The following is a 24,277-nucleotide window of genomic DNA, read 5'->3' on the forward strand; positions in this document are numbered from 1 at the left end:
GTCTAGACTCTACTGGAGCTATTCAATTTGCAAATGGAAGAAGAACACAGAGCAAGTCAGAGACAGAAAGAGATAAATGGATAGAGAACACTACATGATTCAGAATACAAGAAAGATCTTACACATCCACACACAGCAATAGCTAGCCGCTGGCACATGCTATATGAATAATGTGCCTATAGCTTCTTTATTAGTTCCCTTCAATTACATCATTTCCAGTGCATAAGTCATCGTAATTTTTTTAGATTGAGCTAAACATACCCTCTTCGGATGATTCCTCGGAGGAAACGATGGCTATGTCTAGTTCAGCAGATTTTTTGTTAACAAAGTTACATTGTTTTCGAATTTCTCCTTTTTTCCCCGTTAGCACACCAATATTACCCATCTTTATCATTGAAGCCTTAAAGGCCTCAAAGAAAACTTCTTGTTTAGTACGGAATTCATTGACAATGCTAATGGTATCTGCACCTGATGTTGAGAACAGTTCTTGGTCACTCTGAAAAAGGCCTTTATGATCCTTAAGATTAACGTAGTAGTTCTTGTCGAATTTATCAGGTGTGGTGGGGTCCAAATTGGTGAGGTTAGTCCCGGATCCACCTTTGGGGCATATTATGCGCAATGCTTGTAAGTAAGTTGTGTTGAGTGTTGGATCAGGTTTGCCAGTGCCGCTGAAGTTGTACAATCGGTTAACGAAAAAAGCGCAATGACCCCTGCCAAATGTATGAGCACCTGAAATTGAAGCATATATGTACTATTTTTTGTTAGAGAATTTTTTGAAGAGTCAAACTATGCAAATTTAAGATTCAGAATTTTGATTGAACTGGTTTCAACAATATTTCCAATTCGTTACATTTTTTTAGCATTATTGATACTTGCAACATAATAACATTAATTGGAAATTATTAATTTCGTACCTGAGAGTGCAACTAGATCAGTAGTATTGAGGCCTTGAGCAGCAAAGGAGGATTTAAGTTGAGTTAGGTTGAAGAAAGGAGATGGAAGGTTTTGATTTGCAAGAGTTCGGTTTGCTGTTAGACTATCCCTTCTTCCCAACGGAACTTCCCAAGAAGGACCATGAGCCTGAAAAGTAAGACGAACAAAATAATATTTATTGATTTCAAAAATGAAACTATTGCAATCGTTTTTTAAATGTTACTCATAGATTTTCTCTAAAATTAAATCAACTTTTGAAGTTAAAATTTTAGTTCTATTGGAAGTTAATTTAACAGTCTTAGTTTTCCCTTCTGAAGTAGAATCCAAACCTTTTTTTTTTCTTTCGTTTTCTTTTGAACCATATAGCATAAAATGAGAATGCTATGTTATAATATAGGATGAGAAATACCAGAACAGAAGATGCTTCGGCAGCAAGGGTAAGAATATCAGCGCAAGAAACTACGCCAGGACAAGTATTTTCCACCGCTGTCTTAATCTGGTTCACAACATCCAAACCTCTTATTGAGTTGTTATTTGGCGCTGCTTGTTGCTCGCTCACAATCGTTGCAGTGTTGTTCAACAAAATTGATCCGTCACAGCCCTGTCACAATCATGGATAATATTTAAGGCAAAAATGTTTATCCTTTTAAATCTTTTAAATGACACAACTTATATCCTTTTCTTTCACTCTCACAAAGAAGTGAGACCCACACCTTTATTTTTTTGTTAAGTCTCTTTCCTCCTTTATCTATCTCTTTCTCTCTTTTAAAATGACACAACTTTACATCCTTTAAAATCACACACACTTTTCCAACCGTATAATCAATTTAATTGGTGTTCCCTCCCAACAACTATGTATGAACTAAAAATAAGAATCAATTTCTCTTCTCAATATTTTATTAGTTCCCAATAGATTTTTTCGACTTTCCAAATCTTTTTACTTTTACTTTTTTTTTTTTTGAAAATATTCCAATCGGTTCATTGCTTCGCAACTAATTCGATTCGGGGCGGGTTCGGGATTAAGGTTTTAAATCTCTCCTAAAAATACTGGAAAAACATAAGATGAAGACGTGCAGTTGTGGGATTTTATTGACTAACAAAAAACTCCTTTTTACGAACCCATGCATTTAATTATCTAATAGCAAAATATAGTTTATTAAAACTTTAGAAGAAAAAAAAAAGTTCATAAATGAGATTTATGGATCCTTTTGTGAATGAAACTGTTTTTGAGAAATTCTTTATGTATCCTCCCATTATTATTGATTGTGAGAGTGTAAAGAATCGATTCAACCCACCCAAAAGTTTAAGTTGTTGGGTAATGAGGCTCTGATACCATGTAAATAACTTTTGGGTTGAATTGGTTATTTACATGCTATCAGAGCCTCGTGTTCCGAGTTCGATCCTCAGCGCCTCCACTTTCTTTCAAGTGGACTTTCTTTGTTCGCACAGGTAGGTGGACCTGTGCATTGTCCACCCTTCAAGCCCAGTGGGCTCTCGTGTGAGGAGACATGTTAAGATATATAATACCATTAATGTAGTCTCACCCAACAGCTTAAGTTTTTGGGTTGAATTTGTTCTTTACAGAGACTTCTTAATTACATGAGCTAATCTCGAATTGAGATATTTTCATGTGGAAAAAACATGACATGGTCATATGGAGAATCATAATCATACAAAGATGGATCAATGACAATAAAAAAAGAGAAAAAAAAATATTGAAATAGATAATTAACAAATCATAACTATTGATTCAATTTTGTATGGTTGTAATTTTTCATATTACAATATTTTATATATATATATATTTGAGGATCCATTTCCGCTAACGTCTAAGAAGATCCAATCCCATTTGTGGAGTAAGAGATTTATTTTGTTTTGTACCATTAATTATGAACTAGGTCAGTTACAGCATTAAAAAAAATAGAGTAGAAAAACAATTATAACTCACATGTAACTAACATGATACCCATTAATTGGCTACAGAGCAAAAAAATTTCTTTAAGGGTATCTAATTTTTTTTCAATATATTTATCCTATATACTCCAATTTCAATGGTTGAGTATTATTGAAAGTGGTTCCGTTACGTAGAGTATTATATACTCTTAATTTGAATTTGTTAAAAGATGTATTTTTTTTTGGAAGAGTCGCTCCCTTTAGATATGGGTCTGACAGACTGGTTTAGTGTCCAATGCATATATATACAGACAAAAAATATTTTGAAAGACACAATCACTATAACTTGACGAGTCTTCGCAAATGAATGAGTTGTAAAATTACCATTCTAACCATATTTTGTTCATATCTCGTTTTTTTTTTTTTCTTTTTTTTGAATAAAGTCATTTTTAGGTCTTAATAAAAAGTATGATCCCGACTTTTGTCTCTTACAAAAAAAAAAAAAAAACATATTAGTTAATTTTTAGAGACTAAATTGAATTTTTATTAAATTTCTAAGGGATCATAAATTGTAGATGAATCAAAAGTTAACTTTTTTTTTTTTTTTTGTAAGGGACGAAAATAGAGATAGTTTTTTTGTTAAGGAGCAAAAGAGGCTTTACTGCTATTTTTTACTTGAAGAGCTTCGAGACGTAGTTTGGACACTTTTGTAACTTTTGCCAAAATTATAACTTTAGGTTCCAAGAAAAAAAAAATCAAACACGTTGTTAGAAAGCAAAATAGAAGATGCGTTTTTGAGCACTTGAAGCATGAAAGAATCAACATGACAAGACAAGGGGGAAAAAAAAGCTGGGATCAAACTTGAGGGTAAGTGATGAATCAGTACATACTTGAACAAAACAGTCATGAAAGTGAAGCCTGACGAGACTTGCAAGCATACGTGGATCCGATTTTGAAACGTTCTTTAGGACATTATGTACAATTTTATGCACCTTGGGACAAGTATCCTGGTAAAACGAAGGATCTAGCTGTGCATCTGAGGAGAAGGGTAGTCCTCCAAGCACAACCACTACACAGATAGCTGTCGCTACTAGACCAAGAGAACTCATTTTTTGTTTTTTTGTCTAAAAATAATTTGATTTTGTTTTGTGTGTTTGTTGTTGCAACGAGCCTTTACTTATAGTGACAAATGGGCATGGCTTGGCTTGTGAATATCGATAAGGACGAGGATGAAAACTATGAGAAATTCTTTGGTAAATAGCAGGTCATTATCAACTAGTGTAAAAAGACGATTTATTATAGATCTGTTTACGTAAAAGGTTATATTATTTACGATTAATTTAGGCTTATCACTTACAACATGTTTGATTATCGTTGGATGAATTTAAAATTAATGACAATTGTTTTTTTTACTCTTTTTCAACTTTTAATTTTAAGTTGATCCAATGATAATCAAATAAATTATAAAAGTATAAGCCTAAATTGATAGTAAAGATAACCGTCTCTATTTATGTTTATTACATTATTTATAATCTTATATATATGGAAAAAATATTTCTCCAGAAACTTGAGATAAGTTTATCTCCGGCCTCTTTAAAACTACTTCATTTTGTTTATTTATTTCCTTATATTATTTGATTCACCTTTGAATGGTTATGATTCTCTTTTTCTCTTTCTTCCTTCATTATCATTGATCTATTTTTGTACAATTATGATTTATTAACCGGAGATAAAATTATCTCCGATAGCTTGAGAAATGATAAGCCATATATATGTATATATATATATAATATAATATAATTCGGTGTTTATGATAGATATATCGTGCTCAAGCAATGTGAACTGCTACTATATGGACCCCATAAAAGCCAAGTACACAGTTGCAATTCTTAATCAACCCATATATTATTATTGCAAAATCAGCACAGATTGTTAACTAATACTTATCTTAATTTACATTTATCTTTTTTTTTTCTCTTTTTGAGATTATGATCTAATGGTATTGAAGAATGATAGACAAAGATAGACAAAAAAATAATAGGTAAAATATCCTATCCTTATTATTAATTCGGTTTTTATTTTTGATCCATTGAAAAATTAAAGACACAACTTTTTATATAATAACTCACACTCTTTCGTCATTAGGTTAACCTTAATGGCTTTTATTAATTCGGTTTTATTCATGAGTGTGGTGGAGTTAGTTATTCAACTTGGCATGAGTCTTGCATTAAAGTACGCTGTGCTTACCAAGCTCTAATATCAAGTTGTCTTACATGTGATGAGATGTTTTGTAAAGAATATTGCGATACACTAACCCAAAAACTAGCTTAAAGGTGAGAGTGCTCAAGGCCTTATAAACTCCATATTAGTTGCACATACATCTAATGTGGAACTATATAGATACGCCCCCTCACACAAGAGTCCATTGGACTTGAAGAGTGAACAATGCAAGAAGCCCAGTCTACCTGTGCTAAGAAACGCCATAAGAGAAAGTGGGGGACGACGAGACTCTGATACCATGTAAAGAACCTTGATATACACCACTCCAAAAGTTAGCTCAAATAGTAAGAATGCTCAAGGTCTTATAAACTCTACATTAATTACGCATACATCTAATATAGAACTATATATCTCAACATGTTTTGTCCATATCTGAACTCTTCCACGCATTCATTTTGAGAATTGACTTCTTTTGGTCTTCTTGTCCATTATTTGTTTAATTATTGCTTCCTTTTCTTGGACAGTTAAAACCTGAAATGAGCAAACTGACTTTCACGGAAAAGCATCACACCGACATATGCTTGACGAGCTGGAAGGCATATTCCTTCTTGTAGCCTAGGATTTCTCAATTACATAAGGTGTTTACGACAATGTTCTTATTATTATTATTAAAAAAATAATAGTTTCATGTTACATAAAAGAGTTATTTTATGCTATATATTCATAGAATTTTATATCAATTTTTTTCTTTTTCTGTTTAAATTATGGATCCTATATATTTATGTCACCCATATGTGTTGGGCAAGTGGCTTCTTACACAGGACGCTTACGAAACACCTAGAGGGGGGTGAATAGGTGTTCTAAACTTTTTCAAAATCTTTTTAAATTCAGTAAACAATTACACAATTTTTCTTCAATCCCTATATGCCCAAAATAGTTTTTCGCAATGCTAAGAACAATGTAGTAACAGAAAGCGTACCTTAGCAATTTATAGAGTATAAACGCAGCAATTATAATAGAATTAGTGTAACTGTCAGTCTATAAACAAAATATTCGGAAATTAAATGAGAGAGACAATGGACACACGATATATCCTGGTTCACACCCACTAAGCCTAAGTAGGGTGCTACGTCCAGACTGAAGTAGCTGCAGATATTTTATTTATCACAAGTGTACCAGTTTTACAAACACGCGTCACACATGCAATCAAACAAGATATCAAAAATCTTCCTAGTGCCTACACTGCTCCAAGCTCTGAGAATACTCTCAAGCCGAACCTACGGAGTTCACCAACTCCTCTCACACAAGACCTCCACTCTCCCTAGTGGATTCTTGAGGCTCCAAGCCTTGAGACACACTCTCAAGCCAAGCACAAGGTCGCCAACCCACACGGTTGCACCAACACACCTAGGACAGATTTACAGCACGCAACTACTCCACTTTATCAAACAATACAGAATTTTCAGAATTGTAACAAGTGAAATAAACCAAAATTACAGTGTCCTATCACACCAAATATATCACAGTAATATCAAACTAAGCTCCACAAATTTATGCCATATGCAGAAAATTAATCCAATGACATATGTATTAAAATCTCTAAAATTAATGCACAAAGGAGCTTGGATATTACACAATTATTTTTCTAATCAATGGACACCAAGAAATCTGATTTAAAAAGAATATCACAATTATAACCAGAAAAATCAGATTTGAAATTTATCTCAAAATTTCACATAAAATTCAGAATTAGTTCTAGATAAATCTTTTAATAATAAACCAAAAGAAATCTGAATTTTAATCACAATATACTTCAATTAAAACAGAAAATTCAGATTTAATATTCCAACAATAAAATTTCTAGAACAATTCAAGAATTTAATATTCAGATTAAACAACTCAAAATCCCTAAAGCATTATGAAATAATAGATCTGGAAATTTCAGATAAAATGCTTCAAATCAAAGATTCATAAAAGATTTGAGTTGATTAGAAAATACCACAATGAAGCCCTAAATTCTTTACTTGATTCAAGCTACTCCCACTAGAAGATGCAGAGCTATGCGTAGCAAGAAGGACTAGTGGTCAACAAAAATTATGAACCAACATTTAAAAGTCGAAGCACCAGGTTCTTTTTCTTGAAGAAAGAGACTCTCTAAAATTTGTTTTCTCTCAAAACGATCGTGTAAAACAAAGTGATGAACTCAGTAGTTGGAAAGATGATTTTCGCTTCTGTGTGCAGTAGTAGAATAACGAGAGAAAGATTTCTTCAAATCGATTTTTTCTTTTTGCAAGACGCCGTAAGCATTCCAGAATACGCATAAGAGAAAGATGAACAGAGACGCTGCTTTTATTTCTTGGATTTGTAAAAGTGATGCCCCTTTTTTTTATTGCTTTCTTTTTATATGCTACTTTTTTGATTTGAAAAATCACGTGAATGAATTTGCACCTGATAGCTTTCTTTTGTTTTTGTTTTCAATAGTTATTACTAATATATATTATATTGTTTTAAAAGAACTCACGTGACCATATATTTTGTTTCAAAGTACTGAACCTGATTGCTTTATCAAATTGTAAAATCTATTTTTCATTTTATTTTAAAAACTATTTTATTTCTAAAATCAATTTAATTTCTATTTCTAAAATGAAATGTATATAATGTAATGGTATGCAATGGAGCTTAGGTAGATATTATATGATATAATTAGTGTGTAACAAAATATCTAAAAATACCTAACCACTTGTATCTTCAAACTCCATCTTCAATTTGAGACTTTTTGTAAACCCTTTGTCATCATCAAAATATGTATTCCATTATGCTTAAGAGGTCTTCAATCTCCCCCTTTGTGATGATGGCAATTTAAACTCAAATTGAAACTAATAAACAAAAATACAGACGCTGTCAAACAAGCATAGCATAAGATATTTAAATCATGTAATCATATACTCCCCCTAAACATATGCATACTAAGAATTAATCACTTCGCACAAAAATTGCCTTATTTCTATGTAAACACCAGTTTAACCCTCCAGTATTTTTGTATTCTCCGCACAAAAATTCTAAGTATTTTTTTTTGTATAAACCACTAAGTATCCAATTGCCAACGGGCGCTGTCTAATTTGGATTCGAGCCGGGTAAGATCATAAAAATGACAAAAGTTTTTAACACAAGTGCGTATCCCAAACTTAAACCCAAATCATTGGTTAAGCTGGAACAATCCAGTGCCAATTGATCCAAATGCTTAGTGGTTTTTCTTTGAGAGTTTAGATAGTCGTTGTTGTGTGGTGGATATGGTTTCCTTTTTTTAATTTGAGAAGGGGCTAACTATATATTACTTCTAATAATTTATTAATATTATAAAAAATCCATTTTATACAAATGATAATAATAAAAAATCAAAATTTATAAGCCTTCATAACCCTTTGCATGTCACAAGCATGGATTAATACACATAATATTGAACTTATTTGGTATTCCTTCTCAACAGCTACGTATGAACTAAAAGTAAGAATCAATCTAAGCAAAAGAAATAAAAATAAATAGAAGTAGGATTCAATTTCTCTTCTTTAATTAACGTTTTTCTAGTTCCCAATAGAAATTTTCGACATTCGAAACCTCTTTATTTTTTCTTTGACATAAGACGTGCCGTTGTGGGATTTCATTAACAACATGCTCCCTTTTACGAACCCATTCATTATTTAAGGAATTATTTAAGGAAAGCACTACTCTTGTACTACATGTGATAAATTTCTCTACCCTTCGATAACTGTGCCACATCTTACTTTTCTTTTCTTTTTATTTTTCAAGTGGTAAAATCCACAAATTTATCTCTATGACATGAGATTAATAAAACCCTTCATTTAATTATCTAATAGCAAAATATAGTTCATCAAAACTTTAAGTGGGGAAAGAATACCTAAGAGTTCAAAATAGTATGTACTCAGAAGAAGAAGAAAAAAAGGAGTTTTGTAAGCTACTAGGGCTAGCCTAGTGGTGAGAGGGGTGGGTAATAGGTGTTGTATATGATTTCTATTGTATTGAAAACAAATGGAGTTTTATGGTGTTATTAAAAAAAAAAATTAGGTTGTGAATGAGTCTGTTTTTTCGGGAAATATCAAACCGATGAACCACCTTTTTTATTATATTAAGAATAAATTTTTATATAAATCTAGTTTAATTGTTTGAACTAGTACAAGACCATTCGTTAAATGAATGTGTCATTGATGTAATTAATACCGGACTCAGTCAATAACCAAGAATTTAATGACACTGGTTATAACATTAAATAAACAAAATAAAAAGCTACTATAACTTACATAACTAACATGATATATATTAGGGCAATTATAACTTTTACCTAATTAAATTATAATTTTATTTGACCTGCCAAATGAAAGTGGATTCGAATACTGAAAGTAACAATTCCTAGGAAGAGTGAAAAGCAACAAACCTAAAATCGGATTAGATAGGTTCATCTGGGTTACGGATCCAGTTGGTATTCACAAAAATAAAAAAAATTTATGTCACGACCTGATCTGGATAAATATTATACAAATATAAGGCTCAAAATACAAGGCTCAAATCAAAGGACTTTACCATTAAGCAAAGCTTTTAGTCAAAGAAGACTGCAAACCTCATCTCTATCACCAAGGCTATCTCAGCAAAGCTCCATAACATTAAAAATTACATGACAACAAGCTTCTCAACATTAAAAGCCTTATCTTTTTGAATACTTCATCTCCAAGTATGCTTCACCACTTGCAAAGCTGGTCACCCTCCAAGCTGCACATCTCTACACTATAAATACATACCTATTAACACGAAGGTACACGTCTTCTTCTACATAATGAAACCTGCTTGAACCATAACTGACTTGAGCGTCGGAGTGTCTTGCAGATACACCCCCATCTTGTTCCATTGAAGACCCATGGTGTAACACCCCGTGTATACCCGGTTTGTTAACATGTCATCGTATTAAGCCACACTTAATTAAAAATGCGAAATATCTTTTTCTTTTCAATTATGACGTCATTATTATTAGCCAAGTTGATTATTAAAATCCTCTTTCAAAACATTGCCTGTGTGTAAATTGCAAAAGACAGCTAACTGAAATACCTCAATATATAATTAACAGTGAGTATCTAAAATCACAGAACTACAACACGTAGTCCGGACATAATCTTGATACATTATTACAACTCAAATCTAACTAAGACATAGTCAATCAATGTGACATGGACAATCCTCATGCTCACCAAATAAGGCAACATAGCCAAACAAGGTCTCAACAACAAAAGCAATATAATCATAAAGCTAATAGCAACAAGCATAATCCAGCATCCAAGCATAATCATTATATAAACAGCAATATCAGCTAAGCTCCGGCCTCCTGCCGCTAGAGGTCTCAACCCCCGCATTACCTGAACCTGAAATATGTGCCCCAAACGTGGGGTGAGATCTCTAAACAGAAATCTCAGTAAGACAAGGGGTCCTCAAGAATCTTCCACCCCAAACTCACTTACATGTGCAATATAAGTTCTAAAAGCAGTCTTTCAATATAAGTTACAAACCAGTGCAATGCAGCAGATAATCATGTCATTTGTGTTATAGCTATTCTACTGATCAGAGAAGTGCAGGAATACGTCTATTACCAACACCGGTACAAGCCCATGCTGTACCCGCCCACAGGACCACCCCATGGCCTCCTGTCTAGGCGAAACACAACATACATATCATAAGCAATTGCACTTAACAACTCAATAGCATTTCACAAAAAAGTACATGAAAACAACATCATGCATATAAACCATCCCCCCATGGGACATGGTGGAACAAACAATGGCTAAACCGAGGACACAAAAGCTTATCTCTAAGCAATCAATCCCAGCCTAAGTCCACTCTAACTCAAGGTCACCAAACAGCACAATCACAGTCTGTTTATACCAGAAATATCATCAATACTCATGCTCTATAATTTCATGTCAAAAGGAATACGCTTTCTTTCTCATTTTTGCTTACTGCAAGGTTTTCTCAAAGCCTTAAGCATTAAACTGCGTTTACTCTTTTTAAAACTTTAATTGCAGCTCTTTACCAAAAATTCTAATATTTTAATATGTTAAACTAGACATCTCCATATTTACAACGACATATTATATGTCTCAATCAGAGTTGTATAACTCCAGTTATGTTTTACGCAAGGTGACTGCTGCAAACGGAATTTCCAGCAACCAAAACGCGACTTAAAATTGATATTTCAATGAAACCACTTATCCAATAGCTACTAAATTTAACAGAGTTGTAGCCCTATGTGTTAGCTTCACATAGGTCCAAACGACACTCAATTTGGAGCTTTGTAGCTCAAGATATCGAAATTTTACTAAAAATGGTTTGTTGCTGTCCAAACCAAAATATCGGGATATTGCCAAAAGAATATCGGGATATAGATATCCGGATATTTCTAGAGTAATATCCGGATATCAATATTCGGATATTGGTGTTCCAATATGGGGAGATTTTGCGACAGTAAGCCAAAAATGTAATTTTTAAGAGTTTTTCATACAAGGTTCAACTTTTAACACTTCCAGACCTTCAAGCATGCATTTTTACTCTCTTTTAAGTTCATATACTGATTGGTTACTCATTTAACTCATTAAACATGCCAAGACTCCACTTTTAACCATCAAAACTCATGATCAAAGGTTGAGTATGTTTACCAAGCTCTCAAAACAGTGAAAGGCAGTGATTTGGAGCTTCTAATGCCACTCCACAGAGCAGCAACCAAAGATCCACGAAAATCCACTTCAAGGTGGTTCCTTTCTTCACAAAGGTCACCACTTGAAGCTCCCACAACCAAGACAAAGCTACAACAACTCAACCCAAGAACTCAACCCCACCCCCTTACACAAGATAAGCACCCTCAACTCAGAAGATGACACATTTCACCCTCACCAATGCTCACACCCAAGTGTTTCCTTGTTTAGAGGTGAAGAAATCCAAGAAAGGAGGTGGTTTGGAGGTTTTTCTCATGCAAGGTGACCAAGGAGAAGGGTGGCAGCAACCAAGCTCTCAGAATTTCATGTAGGAGGCACAAAATCTGACCTAGAAATGTGTGTCATGGCCTTATATAGGCCACTTAAGTCTTAATCGCACTGTATTAGCGCTAAATGCTACGCTTAGCGTTTTAATCCCAAACTTAGGATTCTGAACCTACTCATTTTTCTAAGATTTTTCATACTTTTATTTTATTTTTCGCAGCACCTTTTCGGTACGCGCTTTTTCATAGCCAATATAAGTTCTGGCACCAGTTCTCATTATTTTGACTTGAAACTCGTTTTACAAGTCCTATATATTATTCTAGTAATATTCCCACACTTATTATAATTTTTCGGGATACTTCATCGGTACGCATTTATACCGAGTAGCAGAACCGGTATCTGCACTTTTCTTCAGAAAAGCGACTTTCAGCATTATTAATTACTTTCTATATTTATTTAAGCCTTCTCATAATTATTAAGGTCATTTATGGAATTATTTCCTAATCTCTCATAATTAATTAATTAACTTCCTTAATTAACGGTGCATGTTCTTACATATGGGTTAAAGCTGCTCAACTGCAAGATACTCTGACCCAAGGCGGTTCCAGGCCATTTGTGTAGAGGAAGATCACATGATCGGCCCAGTTGTAAAAACCCGTTCTGATCACGACCCAAATTCGAATCATGACTTGAAATATAGGATTCAAAAAATAAGAAGTAACAGATTAATGTTTCTTATGTTGTACGAGATAATTTTATCTCTGATATACAAAAAAAAAAAAAGATAATTTTATCTCTTACACACACATCAAATTGTGTGAGACCTATGTAGGGCCATGTAGAGGTGACAAAGTGGGCGGCCCGCCCCACCCCGCCATCAACCCGCAAAAAAATGAGTCAGCCCGCCCCACCCCGTTTGGCGAGTTGGGCCGCCAGTCCGAGCCTATTTTACACTGACCCGCCTCGGCCCGCCTATGCCCGCCATCAACCCGCCAAAAAATGAGTCTGCCCTGCCCTGCCCCGCTTTTGAGATGGGTTGAAAAACTCAGCCCGCCCCGCCCCGTTTGGCGGGTTGGGTGAGTTGGCTCGCCGAGCCGAGCCCGTTTTGTCGGCTCTAGGGCCACGTGAGGAGGAGAAAGAGAAAAAAATATGGACCCCACACACTTTTATGTATATGTAAGAGACAAAATTTATTTTCTAAAATATTTGAAACATTAATCCAATATATATATATATATATATATATGAGATGTGATCCTTTGACACCGATATCAAACTAAAAAGTTTGACATCAAATCTCAACTATTGATTTTCATCAATCTAACAGTATAATTTATTCAAAATTAATAATTAATTAATAAGTATAACTCAATAATTATAACTGTTAGATTCATGAAATCAACGGTTAATTTTTTTTTGATACTGATGTCAAAACATCCTGCTGCTATATATATATATATATATTCTCGTAGTATGAAGTATTGAGATTTTTGTAATATGACAGGAAAAAATTATTAATATAATGTGTTAAATTATTTTTAAAGTTTAATGTTGGTTTCGTTGTTGGGATATGTTATTCAATATATCTTTTTTTCATGTTTAACTTACATATCACTCTCCAACACCATTAGATCAGAATCTCAACTAACTTTTTTCATTTTCTCTCCTCTTGAGATTCTGATCTAACGATGTTGAATTCAAGATTCTGATCTAAATTATTAATAGTAGTGATGTGTCTCCAATTTATTATGTATTAAGGGTTAATATGAGCATGAAATTGATTTAAAATTAATTAAAAGTTATGAGAATTAAAATTAAAATATTATTTTATTCTAAGTAATATTCTCATAAAAATTCTTATATTTTGCTATAATTTTTAGCTCAATAAAAAGATAAATTGGAGAGCTCAAGTAGATTTGTTTTGTTGATTGAAGATTCTCTTGAATATTTTTTAGGAAATTGTTTCCTTTAGATATAAAAGAGAAGATTTTAAAGATTTGATTAAAGATATGATTGGAGATTATAGTAAAGATTCCATAGAAGATCTTATGGGAAATTCAAAGATATGGTTTTATCACTATAAATAAGGGGCTCATTCATAAACAATGGAGCTTTTGAATAATTGAGAAAAGAAAACCCTACTTTGGAGACATAAACATGTCTTTCATGCTTTGGAGCATCGGGAACGATTTGAATTCAAGAACAAGTTGGGAGTTTTGAGGATTCTTCACGCCATCACACCAGTGGAGTTTGGGGGATTTTTTTTTTACTTTCTCTTATCTTTGATTTCGCTATGTTAGGCTGGATTTTTACATAGTTAAGGGTAGATGGAACCCAATTGAATTGTTATGTTCATGGATTAAATTGTCTCTGTAATTTTTCATTTTATAATTGAACGAATTTATCTCTGTTTAATGTTTTCTATGAGTTTACTCCTTGCAGATTGATTTAGGAGAATTATATGACAATATGGATGTTGGTGCATGAACCCTGACGTGATAAATTCATCATAATCCTTGTGATTTAGGGATAGACATAGGGTAATTATGCAATCTTTAGATTCTTGTTGTCAATGCATGTTTTCTTGGGGAACAACTGGAGAACTAGGATTCTTTCAAAATTACATAGAATTAAGGTAACCAGGGATTGAACATTAATTACTTTAGAGGAATCGATTGACATTTTATTAAGGGCGGTAATTTGATTGTTTAATCCATAACATAAGAAGGATATTGGGGGAAATCGAAACCTTAACTACACTTTTTCTTGATTTTCAAAACCAAATTCATTATCTTTGCTTGCTTTAAATTCTGGAATTGCAAGTTCTTGCTTGTTCTTGACTTTCTTTATTTTCACGTCAAATATCCGGATATTTCGCGACAGAATGCAATTTCTGCATTTCGCGAAGATATCCCTCCAAGGTTTCATTTTTAACACTTCCAGAAGGTTAAACATGCATCTTAAGGTTCATTTATGTTCATATGACAGTTGGTTACTTATTTAACTCATTAAACATACCAAGACATCATTTTTAACCCATTAAACTCAAGATCAAAGGTAGAACCACTTACTCAAGGTTCAAAACAGAAAAGCAAAAGCTCATGGAGCTCTCCAAACAGCCCCAACAATGCAGACCAAGAAGGTGCACGAAAATGCCACACCAAAGGTTGATTCTTGCACCAAAAGATCACACCTTGAAGCTCAAGAAGCCAACTCCAAGGTTCCCACAACCAAAACCACCAACTCAGCCCCTCACACCTCACAAGGCAGTGACAAAACTCAGAACAAAAGCACTCTCCCCACTCACCCTACACTCCACTAAGTGTTTGATGAAGAAACCGAGAAGAAAGATGACTTCTTGGCTCTCAAGGTGAAGAGGAAGGGATGAACAGCAAAGGAGGAGACACTCAGCAGCTGAGCATTCACGTAGGAAGCCAATATGGCATAGGGTTTTGTGCATAAGTTGCATTTATAGTCACTTAAGCCTTAAACACACAATATTAGCTTTAATTGCTACGCTTAGCATTTTAATCTCAAACTTTGGATTCTTAACCTACTCAATTTTACAAGAATTATCATATTTTTCTTATAATTTTTGGAGCACCTTTCCGGTACGCGCTTTTCATAGCCAGTACCAGTTTCTGGCACCAGTTCTCATTATTTTGACTTGAAACTCGTTTTACAAGTCCTACATATTATTCGAGTAATTATCATGCACTTATTATAATTTTTCGGGGTACTTTTTCGGTATGCATTTATACCGACTAACAGAACCGGTAACTGCACTTTTCTCCGAAAAGCGACTTTCAGCATTCTTACTCACTTACTATAATTATTAGAGCATCATAATAATTATTAGGGTCAATTATGAAATTATTTCCTAATTTCACATAATTAATTAATTAACTTCCTTAATTAACGGTGCGAGTTCTTACAGTTTTCCTGTGTGGATCTTTTGATTTGAAATGGGCATGACCCAATCTATTGAGGAGTGGATTAGGAATGTTAATGTACTATAAGTACATTATGGAATGGTCCACTATACTCTCACTTTAATCTTTCTATCACAACGGGAGACGTTCCAAATAGGATCGAGATCATATAATTATAGAGGAACTCTTTCGAGGTGTTCATCATTAATTTTTCATCTAAGATTAAGGCCAAATGTTATTAATTGTGTTTCCTTTTCCTTACATTATAATGTATAATTGTGTTTTCATGAATTGTATGATTTTGGATTTGGATTTTATTTTAAATCCTAAAAGGTTATTCTAACATAATGTACACAAAACAGATTTACGAAGGGTGAAAAAATTAGCCAAACTTTTGAAAGAATTCAATTGGATTTTATCAATTATCGAATAAGACAAAATAGTAACGATTATTCGGGAAAAACAATAAGCGTGCCAATTTATTGTGTAAATCTTTTTTTATTTTTTTATTTTGATATATATATGTTTTTTTATTTGTTTTTAAAATGGTCATTCACTCTTTTATCTTGATTTTTTTATGTGAAAAATATTTCCGCAGTTAATGCAGAGAAATTATCTGCATTTATTCCCAAAACGACGTCGTTTTGGTATTGAAATCTTAAAAAATTATAAATATAAAGACTATTATAACCTTAAAATAAATTAAAATTACAAAAAAATCATGATTTCCGTCCCAAAACAATGTCGTATTGGCTTACTGCAGATAATTTATCTGCAGTAACTCTGCAGAAAAAACGAACCTTTTTTTATATATCATTCCATCCGTTTTCCGGTCGAGAGAGAATATGCCAAAAATAATCGTACTAGAAACATTTTATAAAACAAAGATTCCTACCTAAATTACCTTTATTGATTATTCATATATTACGGATTATTTTACTTTTGTAAATTTCGTAATATTCTCATTGATTTAAATTAAAGCAAAGGAATACATTAATTCAGCCATTTTTGAACTTCTCCTTTTCTACTTATAAAATATGGCTGAAGTAGAAAATAAATTTGAATGTAATAATTAAAAGATCGTTGTAACATGTTTAAGTTTATAGAAAAGTTCTTATAAAGAATGATAACTATAGTACACTAAATGATATTAGTGTTACTTTAAAAAGATGGAAATAAACATTATAAGAAAGAAAAAGACCCTCTCCTTCTCTAATTTATGCAGATATTGCGATCCTAATAAATGCACATGTTGTGCCCTACCGAAATCAAACTAAATATTCTATATGAATGACATAACATTAAAGATGAATGGGATACAACAAATGAGGTAGAGAAATTCGGAGATGACAATCCTTTGCATTTTTAATAAATTGTAAAAAAAATTTAACCTTTAAAAAGTTATTATTTTATGATAAAATATTAAAATTAAAATAAACATGATATGCTATTTTATAACCATTAAATTACTAACTAGAAGAGGTGCAGTTCAAAACTGCAATTGACACATCCCAAATTGAGAACGGTCAAAGTTATTGATTATGGGAAGTGTTATATTCACAATTTTTTTTTTTTACAAACTCTTATAAACTACACTATGTACTACGGGTAATATATTGTGTGCTAGAATGTACTATACCCCTACTATATAGTATAGTTTGTAAACAAAAATTTTGTAAATATAACTTTCTCGATATATTGATTATTATAACATTATATAAGAAGCTTCCATGGTATGTATGTACCGCTTGTATTTGAACTTGTTAATTTTCTTATTAATTATTTATTGCTTAAACAACATTCAAAACATTTCTAAAAGTCTTGCGGACGTTTATTTGAAGACTTTCAAACTCCTTGAGGATAGATAATTAATATCGTCCCTCTCCGAAAATAATCGTATAATAACTACTTCAAGTTACTCTAACACTGTCTTGGATGGTAACGAAAATTTTGTTTGAAAAAACTATTTGAATAAAAAATGAATTTTATTGAAAAATACTAATTTTTTAAGGGATTAATGTTTCTCAAGTTGTAGAAAATAATTTTATCTCCTACTGATATATAAAAGTATATTGGGTCCTGATCTGAATAAAATACAATAGGCTCATCAAAGGCCAAAATCCACAGAACAAGGCCCAAACTCACAAGGCGCGATGTCCTCAAAATCGCGCGTAGGAGGGCGCGACGATACCATCGCGCCTAAACCGCGACCAACATAACTTCAGAGATAAGGAAGCGATCAAAGGAACCAATAAAGATCCATCGCGCTACTAAACAAATAAACAGAAAACAGCACCAGCTTGCCACCACTCTACCAAGATAGCCTGACATAATGAGATAAGGCTAAGGAAGCACCAGCTGAACCTGCAGCCCAAATAACTAATCAGAAGTCATACCGCCTATCAAAGGCGGCATCGGATTCACTATCTTGCCACCACTCTATCAAGATAGTCTGACATAATGAGATAAGGCTAAGGAAGCACCAGCTGAACCTGCAGCCCAAATATCCAATCAGACGTCATACCGCCTATCAAAGGCGGCATCAAATTCACTATATAAACACAGGGTACATGCCCAGGTATGATAATATAATTCAGTAAGAATATCACATAAACTTGACTCTGATACTGACTTGAGCGTCAGAGTGTCATTGCAGGTACCCCAGCCAGGATCATCGGCTAAGAGAGAATCATACTCATCACATATGCTCCAACTACCACAAGCCCAGAAAACAGACAACCCAACCCAAAGTCTTCTCACCTCAACCGTGTGTGATTAGGCTCGATACACATTGGCCAACCCATATTATATTGGTCTGATCAGGTCCATATGAACCATGTGAAGAGAAGAGAGATAAAAAAAAATATGGAACATTAATTCTTTTTTGAAACTTAATTATTTTTTTATGATACTACTTTTTTTTTGTTTTTTTTTTTGGGGGTGGGGTGGGGGGAGGGGTTTGGCGGTTTGGAATATCAGTTTATATAATCAAATAATGACTCGAGTCATTAGTTTCACATTGTAGTTTATAATCGATAAAAAAAAATACCTTTCTTTTTTTATTAAATAAGTATTTTCGACATTTGTTAGCATAGGATAATAATTTTTTTTAAAAGATGTAGCACTGGAAAAAGTATAAATTGTCTTCTCCTTCTTTTCAAAAATTAATTTTTGAGTTTTTTTTGACAAAAAGGTTCTTACAACGTAGAGGGGCTATTCAAAGATTTAATTTAATTTTTTCAAATTGCGTATCCAAACATAAAATAATTATTACTTATTTAAAGTAATTTTTTCAAGAATCATATAAAAAAAATCATTTTTTAGAAACTCATTCAAATAAGCCATCAATACAAAGAATTAGAGATGTTTCAAACAAAAAATATTTTTTATTAAAACATGCTGCATCTTTGCTTGGCAAGGACTTCGAGGAAGCAGCAGAGCAAAAATCCATCTTACACGGACTTTTTAAACAAAAAGTCTTGAGAAATTTAAAAAAAATTCTATGTTTTTGCTTTTTGAATTACTTATATTCCTATATTTTGTTTTTAATTACTTATTTTTTATGGTTTTTTTTATCCAAATTAATAATTAACACAGTTAGAAACTAAACTAATCACCCTATTTTACTCTTAGAAAATAAAAATAGACTTATGAGAAAAAAATAAAATAAAAGAAGAAATAAGACCAAATATACTACACACTTGCAATACTTACAGAAAAGACAAAAAAAGAAAATAGAAGAAAAAAAAATCAAATATGACAATATCAAAAAGAAGAAAATAGATTGAAGGAGAAAAAAAGACGAAAAAATAAGATCAAATATGTTGTAAATTTATAACAGTAGCATAACAAACTAAAAAAGAAACAAAGAAAGAAAATAGTCTAAAAAAGAAAATAAAATGAAGACAAAAAAGAAATAGAAAAAAAGGATTAAATACGTCTAAATAAAAAAATAAAAATAAATAGTGGACAAAAAAATACACAAAAAAAATAGCATCAATATGTTGAAAATTTCCACCATTGATTTGTTTTCCTTTTTATCTTATTTTTTCTTCCTCTTTTAACAATGATAGAAAATACTAAAAGTGAAAAAAAAATATAAGAAGAAAAAAAGATCAAACATATTTCAATCAAAAAGAAGAAAATAGTCTGATGACAAAAAAGAAGAAAAAATAGAAAACAAATTAAAACTAAACTTGTTGGAAACTATTTCTTCTATTTTTTTGTTTTATTTTTGGTCTTATTTTTTTCTTTTTTTGTTTCAGTCTATTTTCTTCTTTTTGATTTAGATTATTTTTATTTTTTAATTAATATTCTTTTTTTATACAAATGAGAATTGAACACATAACCTAATACAACCTACCCAAATTCATTATTACCACTAGACCAATCTAGTGACTTAATTATATTCTTTTCTTGTCATTGGTGTAAGTTTTCAACATATTTGCTTTTTTTTTTTTTCTTGTTTACTTTTAGTCTTTTCCGTAACTACTCTAAGTTTCCAAATTATTTGGTCCTATTTTTTCTTTTTTGTCATCTATCTATTTTCTTATTCTAAGAAAGATAAAATAAGTAGATTAGTTAAGTTTCTAATGGTGTTAAGAATGATTTTGGATGAAAAACCATGGGGGAATAAATGATTAAGAGTAAAAAACATATGACTATAAGTAATTCAAAGCCAAAGCATAAAGGTTTTTTTTTTTTAAATTTTCCCAAAAGTTTTCTTAAAATACGCTGCATATTTTTATTTGAACGAAAAATTATGGGTTTAAAATTTTGTATGAATTAAAATTATCTCTTACATGTATACATAAAAGTATTTGGAAGTAATGTGGGGTTATATAAGAAGAAAAGAGAGAAATTTTTTTTTTGGCCCCACACTTTAATTTATTTGTGTATAGAAGATATTTTATCAACTAAAACATAAGAAATTTTAAAACCAAAAACTATATTTAAAAAGTTTAGAATAAATATCGATAAAGAAAACATCATTATGTGCAAGACTCTAATCCATACACACTAATTAAACATCATTATTTGGTTATGGATCTGGATCTGGATCCTCTTATCTGGAATTATAACCATCAAATGTTGGTCACTAAAAATAAATGAAGAGAAAGAAAAAATATTGAAATAAATAGTTATAAAATATATGCATTGATTTATCTTTGTATGGTTATGATTTTTCCATATATTATAATCATATTATATTTCTTTTCATATTAGAAGATCCAATTCCAATTCGGATAGAGTTGAGAAGCACGATAATTTATTACAAGATCCGTGTAAGATGGATCAAATTACATTAATTAATATTTCTTGCTGGGGAACATAACTCACCAATTTATTTAATTAGATTGCTGTTGTCAACTGAGAGCAGAGATTCGTATGTGCTCATGAAACTAGGAAAAAAATGTTACTTCATCTTATTTAGTGTGTGCATTATTTAAATTTTATGGGTTATCATGTTTTAATATTATTTTCAATATTATATAAGATGTGTCACACATTAAATAGTATAGCGTAAGCATTTTTTTCTTATTTTAAAAATATCTTTAAAAGCGAGAGGAAATAATCTTGATTTAAATGAATAATAAAAATTATTCAAAGGTCATATGTTTATTTAGCGAAAGTCATAAACTTTATATTTTCTTAATCATATATTCATAAATAATCTAATCGTTAAAATTTGATTCCTTCACATTTCACTTTCATATATATTGAATTTTCTTAATTAGTCATAATCTTATATCAATTATTATTTAATTAAATTAAATATAAAAATATTAAGTTAAAGCTAACATTTTAACTAAATATAAAAAAGGTTATGTTTATCTCATACAAAATTTTATATAAGATAAACAATTTTCCTACACAAACAAAAGAGGGGTGGATCCCACCACTTTTTTTTTTTCTCTTCTTAGCTATGGGTCCCACTTATAATTTTTTTTATAACATAAAATAATTACTCTCCTACGACATAAGTATAAAAACACACTTAATATAAATAAATTAGGTCTAAAGATCCAAAGGGGAACAAAGGCTGAACAAACCTATCTCACCAACTACCCTACCAAAAGTCTCCGGGCTTCCCGGCCACACCTGAGGGAAAACATATCGGAATGGACAAAATGCCAAAATGGAAAGGACAGAGAGAAAGGATCTAACTCATCTGAGATTTTGTGCCTTAAACAATTAATTAATTATATGTATAATTAGCAGCTCCAAGCTGATACCCACTTGCACGATGTAGTGTATTTGTTAACGGGGCAGGTTTTTGTTTTAAATTAAACTTATTTTTAAAATAATTAAGTATGTATGTATCTATTTTAATTTAATTTTGAATATATCGTAATTTTAATCTACTAAAATTTAAAATTTAATACTGTTATGTCCTTAGGACAAAGATATCTAGTAAGAGATTAATGAGTAGTCTATTTGGATCTAAGCACTCTATAAGGTATATGTGAATCAGATGCCTTTAAGGGTAGATTATTGTGCACTGAAATAATGACGTTTTGTCAAAGTGGTGGTGTGTCTGCGCAATCATGATAATATAACAGTAATAGAGAGAATATTCATACATATAGATTTTACCTCTTCTGAATGCCTTGTGACCATGTTGTTGTTGTCGCATTAACATTCGTAATAATTAATGCCTCTTTCCTTTATTTATATTAACTTCCTTTTCCTGGGCCTACTAAAGTAAGAGCCCATAACAAATACATTTTTACTTCCATACTTTATAAACTAATTAACTTATATAATTTAAAAGAGTTATTTCCTTGGTAAGGGTGGTGCAAACAATGCTGAGATTTTTATTTTTATTTTCGTTTTGATTGAATACCATTCGCTCCATGTTATGAATTCGTATAAGTTATTTAAAAATTGTTTCATAAGTAATTCAAAATCGAGATCATATGCAAGCGATCAAGCTATTTCCCTATTGTTAATAATATTCAAGCTTTAGTTAAATTCAAAATTGATTAGGATAGCAAAAAAAATTCAAAATTGATTAATTTAATTCAATTCAATGCTAACTGCCCCAGTGAATTTCAATTCAACTTTAATTAATTTAATTCATCCAATGCTAATTACCACTTAATTTAGGTTTTAACCCATCAATCATCTCACACTCCGTTTGCTTGGCTTATTTCTCTATTAATCAGTTCTTTTCCCTATTTTCCTTTATTTTTTTAAAATGTGTCCGACACGGTAATAAAGAATACCGTGAAAGGGTAGCATGTTACTTTTTTTTTTTTTTTGGTAAATGGGTAGCATGTTACTTAAATAAGTAAGGAATCAGCTTGGCTCGCATTAACATATCTATAATAATAATAAAGATCGAAAGATTTACTTTTATAAAATAAAAGACCCAAATCAAAATTTAAATTTTAGAAATCCCATTCTTCCAAAAAAAAAAAACTAAAATTAAAATTCAAGTATATTTATGTGGATTAAGAAGATATTTGAGCCATTATTTTATATGATTTGCTTTTTCTGCAGTTATTGCAGATAAATTATTTGCAGTAAGTCCAATATGATATCATTTTGGGGCAGAAATCATGGTGTTTTTGTAATTTTAATTTATTTCAGTGTTATAATAGTCTTTATATTTATAATTATTTAAGATTTCAATACCAAAACGACGTCGTTTAGGGAATAAATGCAGATAACTTATCTGCATTAACTGGAAAAATATTTTCCCCTTATTTTATCTATCAAAACATCAATTATCATATTGTGTGGTGACAGATTAAACTTAAAATATTTGCTATAATATAGAATTAGTTAATAACCAGCAAAAAAGATTAAAAGAAATTAATAATTAACAATAGGTATATTTTAAAATACTTAATAATATTAAATCAATGATTAATTAAAATGGAAGTGTAAAACATAGTATATTTTATGATCTAATTTAAATTTACTATTATTATAACAAATTCTAAAGTAATAACATATAATTTTTATATTATTTTCTCCAAAATCCCAAAGCAGCCTATACAATTATTTTTTTTGGTGGATGAAGCAGCCTATACAATTATTAAAGTTTCATCGGGAAACCCACAACTTCATATCAATCTTCACGTAGATGCATCTCCTTGGAGGTAATAATGTGATTTAATGCTTGGTATTTTGATATAAAATTAACAATAACTTTCACGTTTAATTAATCTTATTTGAAGAATAAAAATCTCAAATTGATTCTTGCTAACTAATGCGTTTCTCTTATAATTAACAACATCAATTTTAATTATTGCA

The 24,277-nt window shown here is 31.4% G+C and overlaps 1 protein-coding gene across 1 annotated transcript; it reads right to left on the reverse strand.

Moving 5' to 3' along the window:
* Positions 1–241: 241 nt before the first annotated feature.
* Positions 242–3,935, reverse strand: LOC133315999 (peroxidase A2-like). Its single transcript, XM_061517684.1, has 4 exons — positions 3,717–3,935; positions 1,343–1,534; positions 915–1,080; positions 242–729 (listed from the first exon to the last, which is right to left on the reverse strand). The coding sequence occupies exons 1-4, from the start codon at positions 3,933–3,935 to the stop codon at positions 242–244; spliced, it is 1,065 nt and encodes a 354-aa protein (XP_061373668.1).
* Between the last annotated feature and the right edge of the window lie 20,342 nt (positions 3,936–24,277).

Source organism: Gastrolobium bilobum, unplaced genomic scaffold (assembly GCF_033153095.1).
Source record: "Gastrolobium bilobum isolate Gb01-03AN ecotype WA unplaced genomic scaffold, APGP_CSIRO_Gbil_v1 utg4229, whole genome shotgun sequence".
Lineage (NCBI taxonomy): Eukaryota > Viridiplantae > Streptophyta > Magnoliopsida > Fabales > Fabaceae > Gastrolobium > Gastrolobium bilobum.

Coding starts and splice junctions, on each gene's coding strand:
- LOC133315999 (XM_061517684.1), bottom strand. CDS start 3,935: ATGAGTTCTCTTGGTCTAGTAGCGACAGCTATCTGTGTAGTGGTTGTG. Junction 1,081..1,342: donor CCGAAGCATCTTCTGTTCTG/GTATTTCTCATC, acceptor CTTACTTTTCAG/GCTCATGGTCCTTCTTGGGA. Junction 730..914: donor TGATCTAGTTGCACTCTCAG/GTACGAAATTAA, acceptor CTTCAATTTCAG/GTGCTCATACATTTGGCAGG.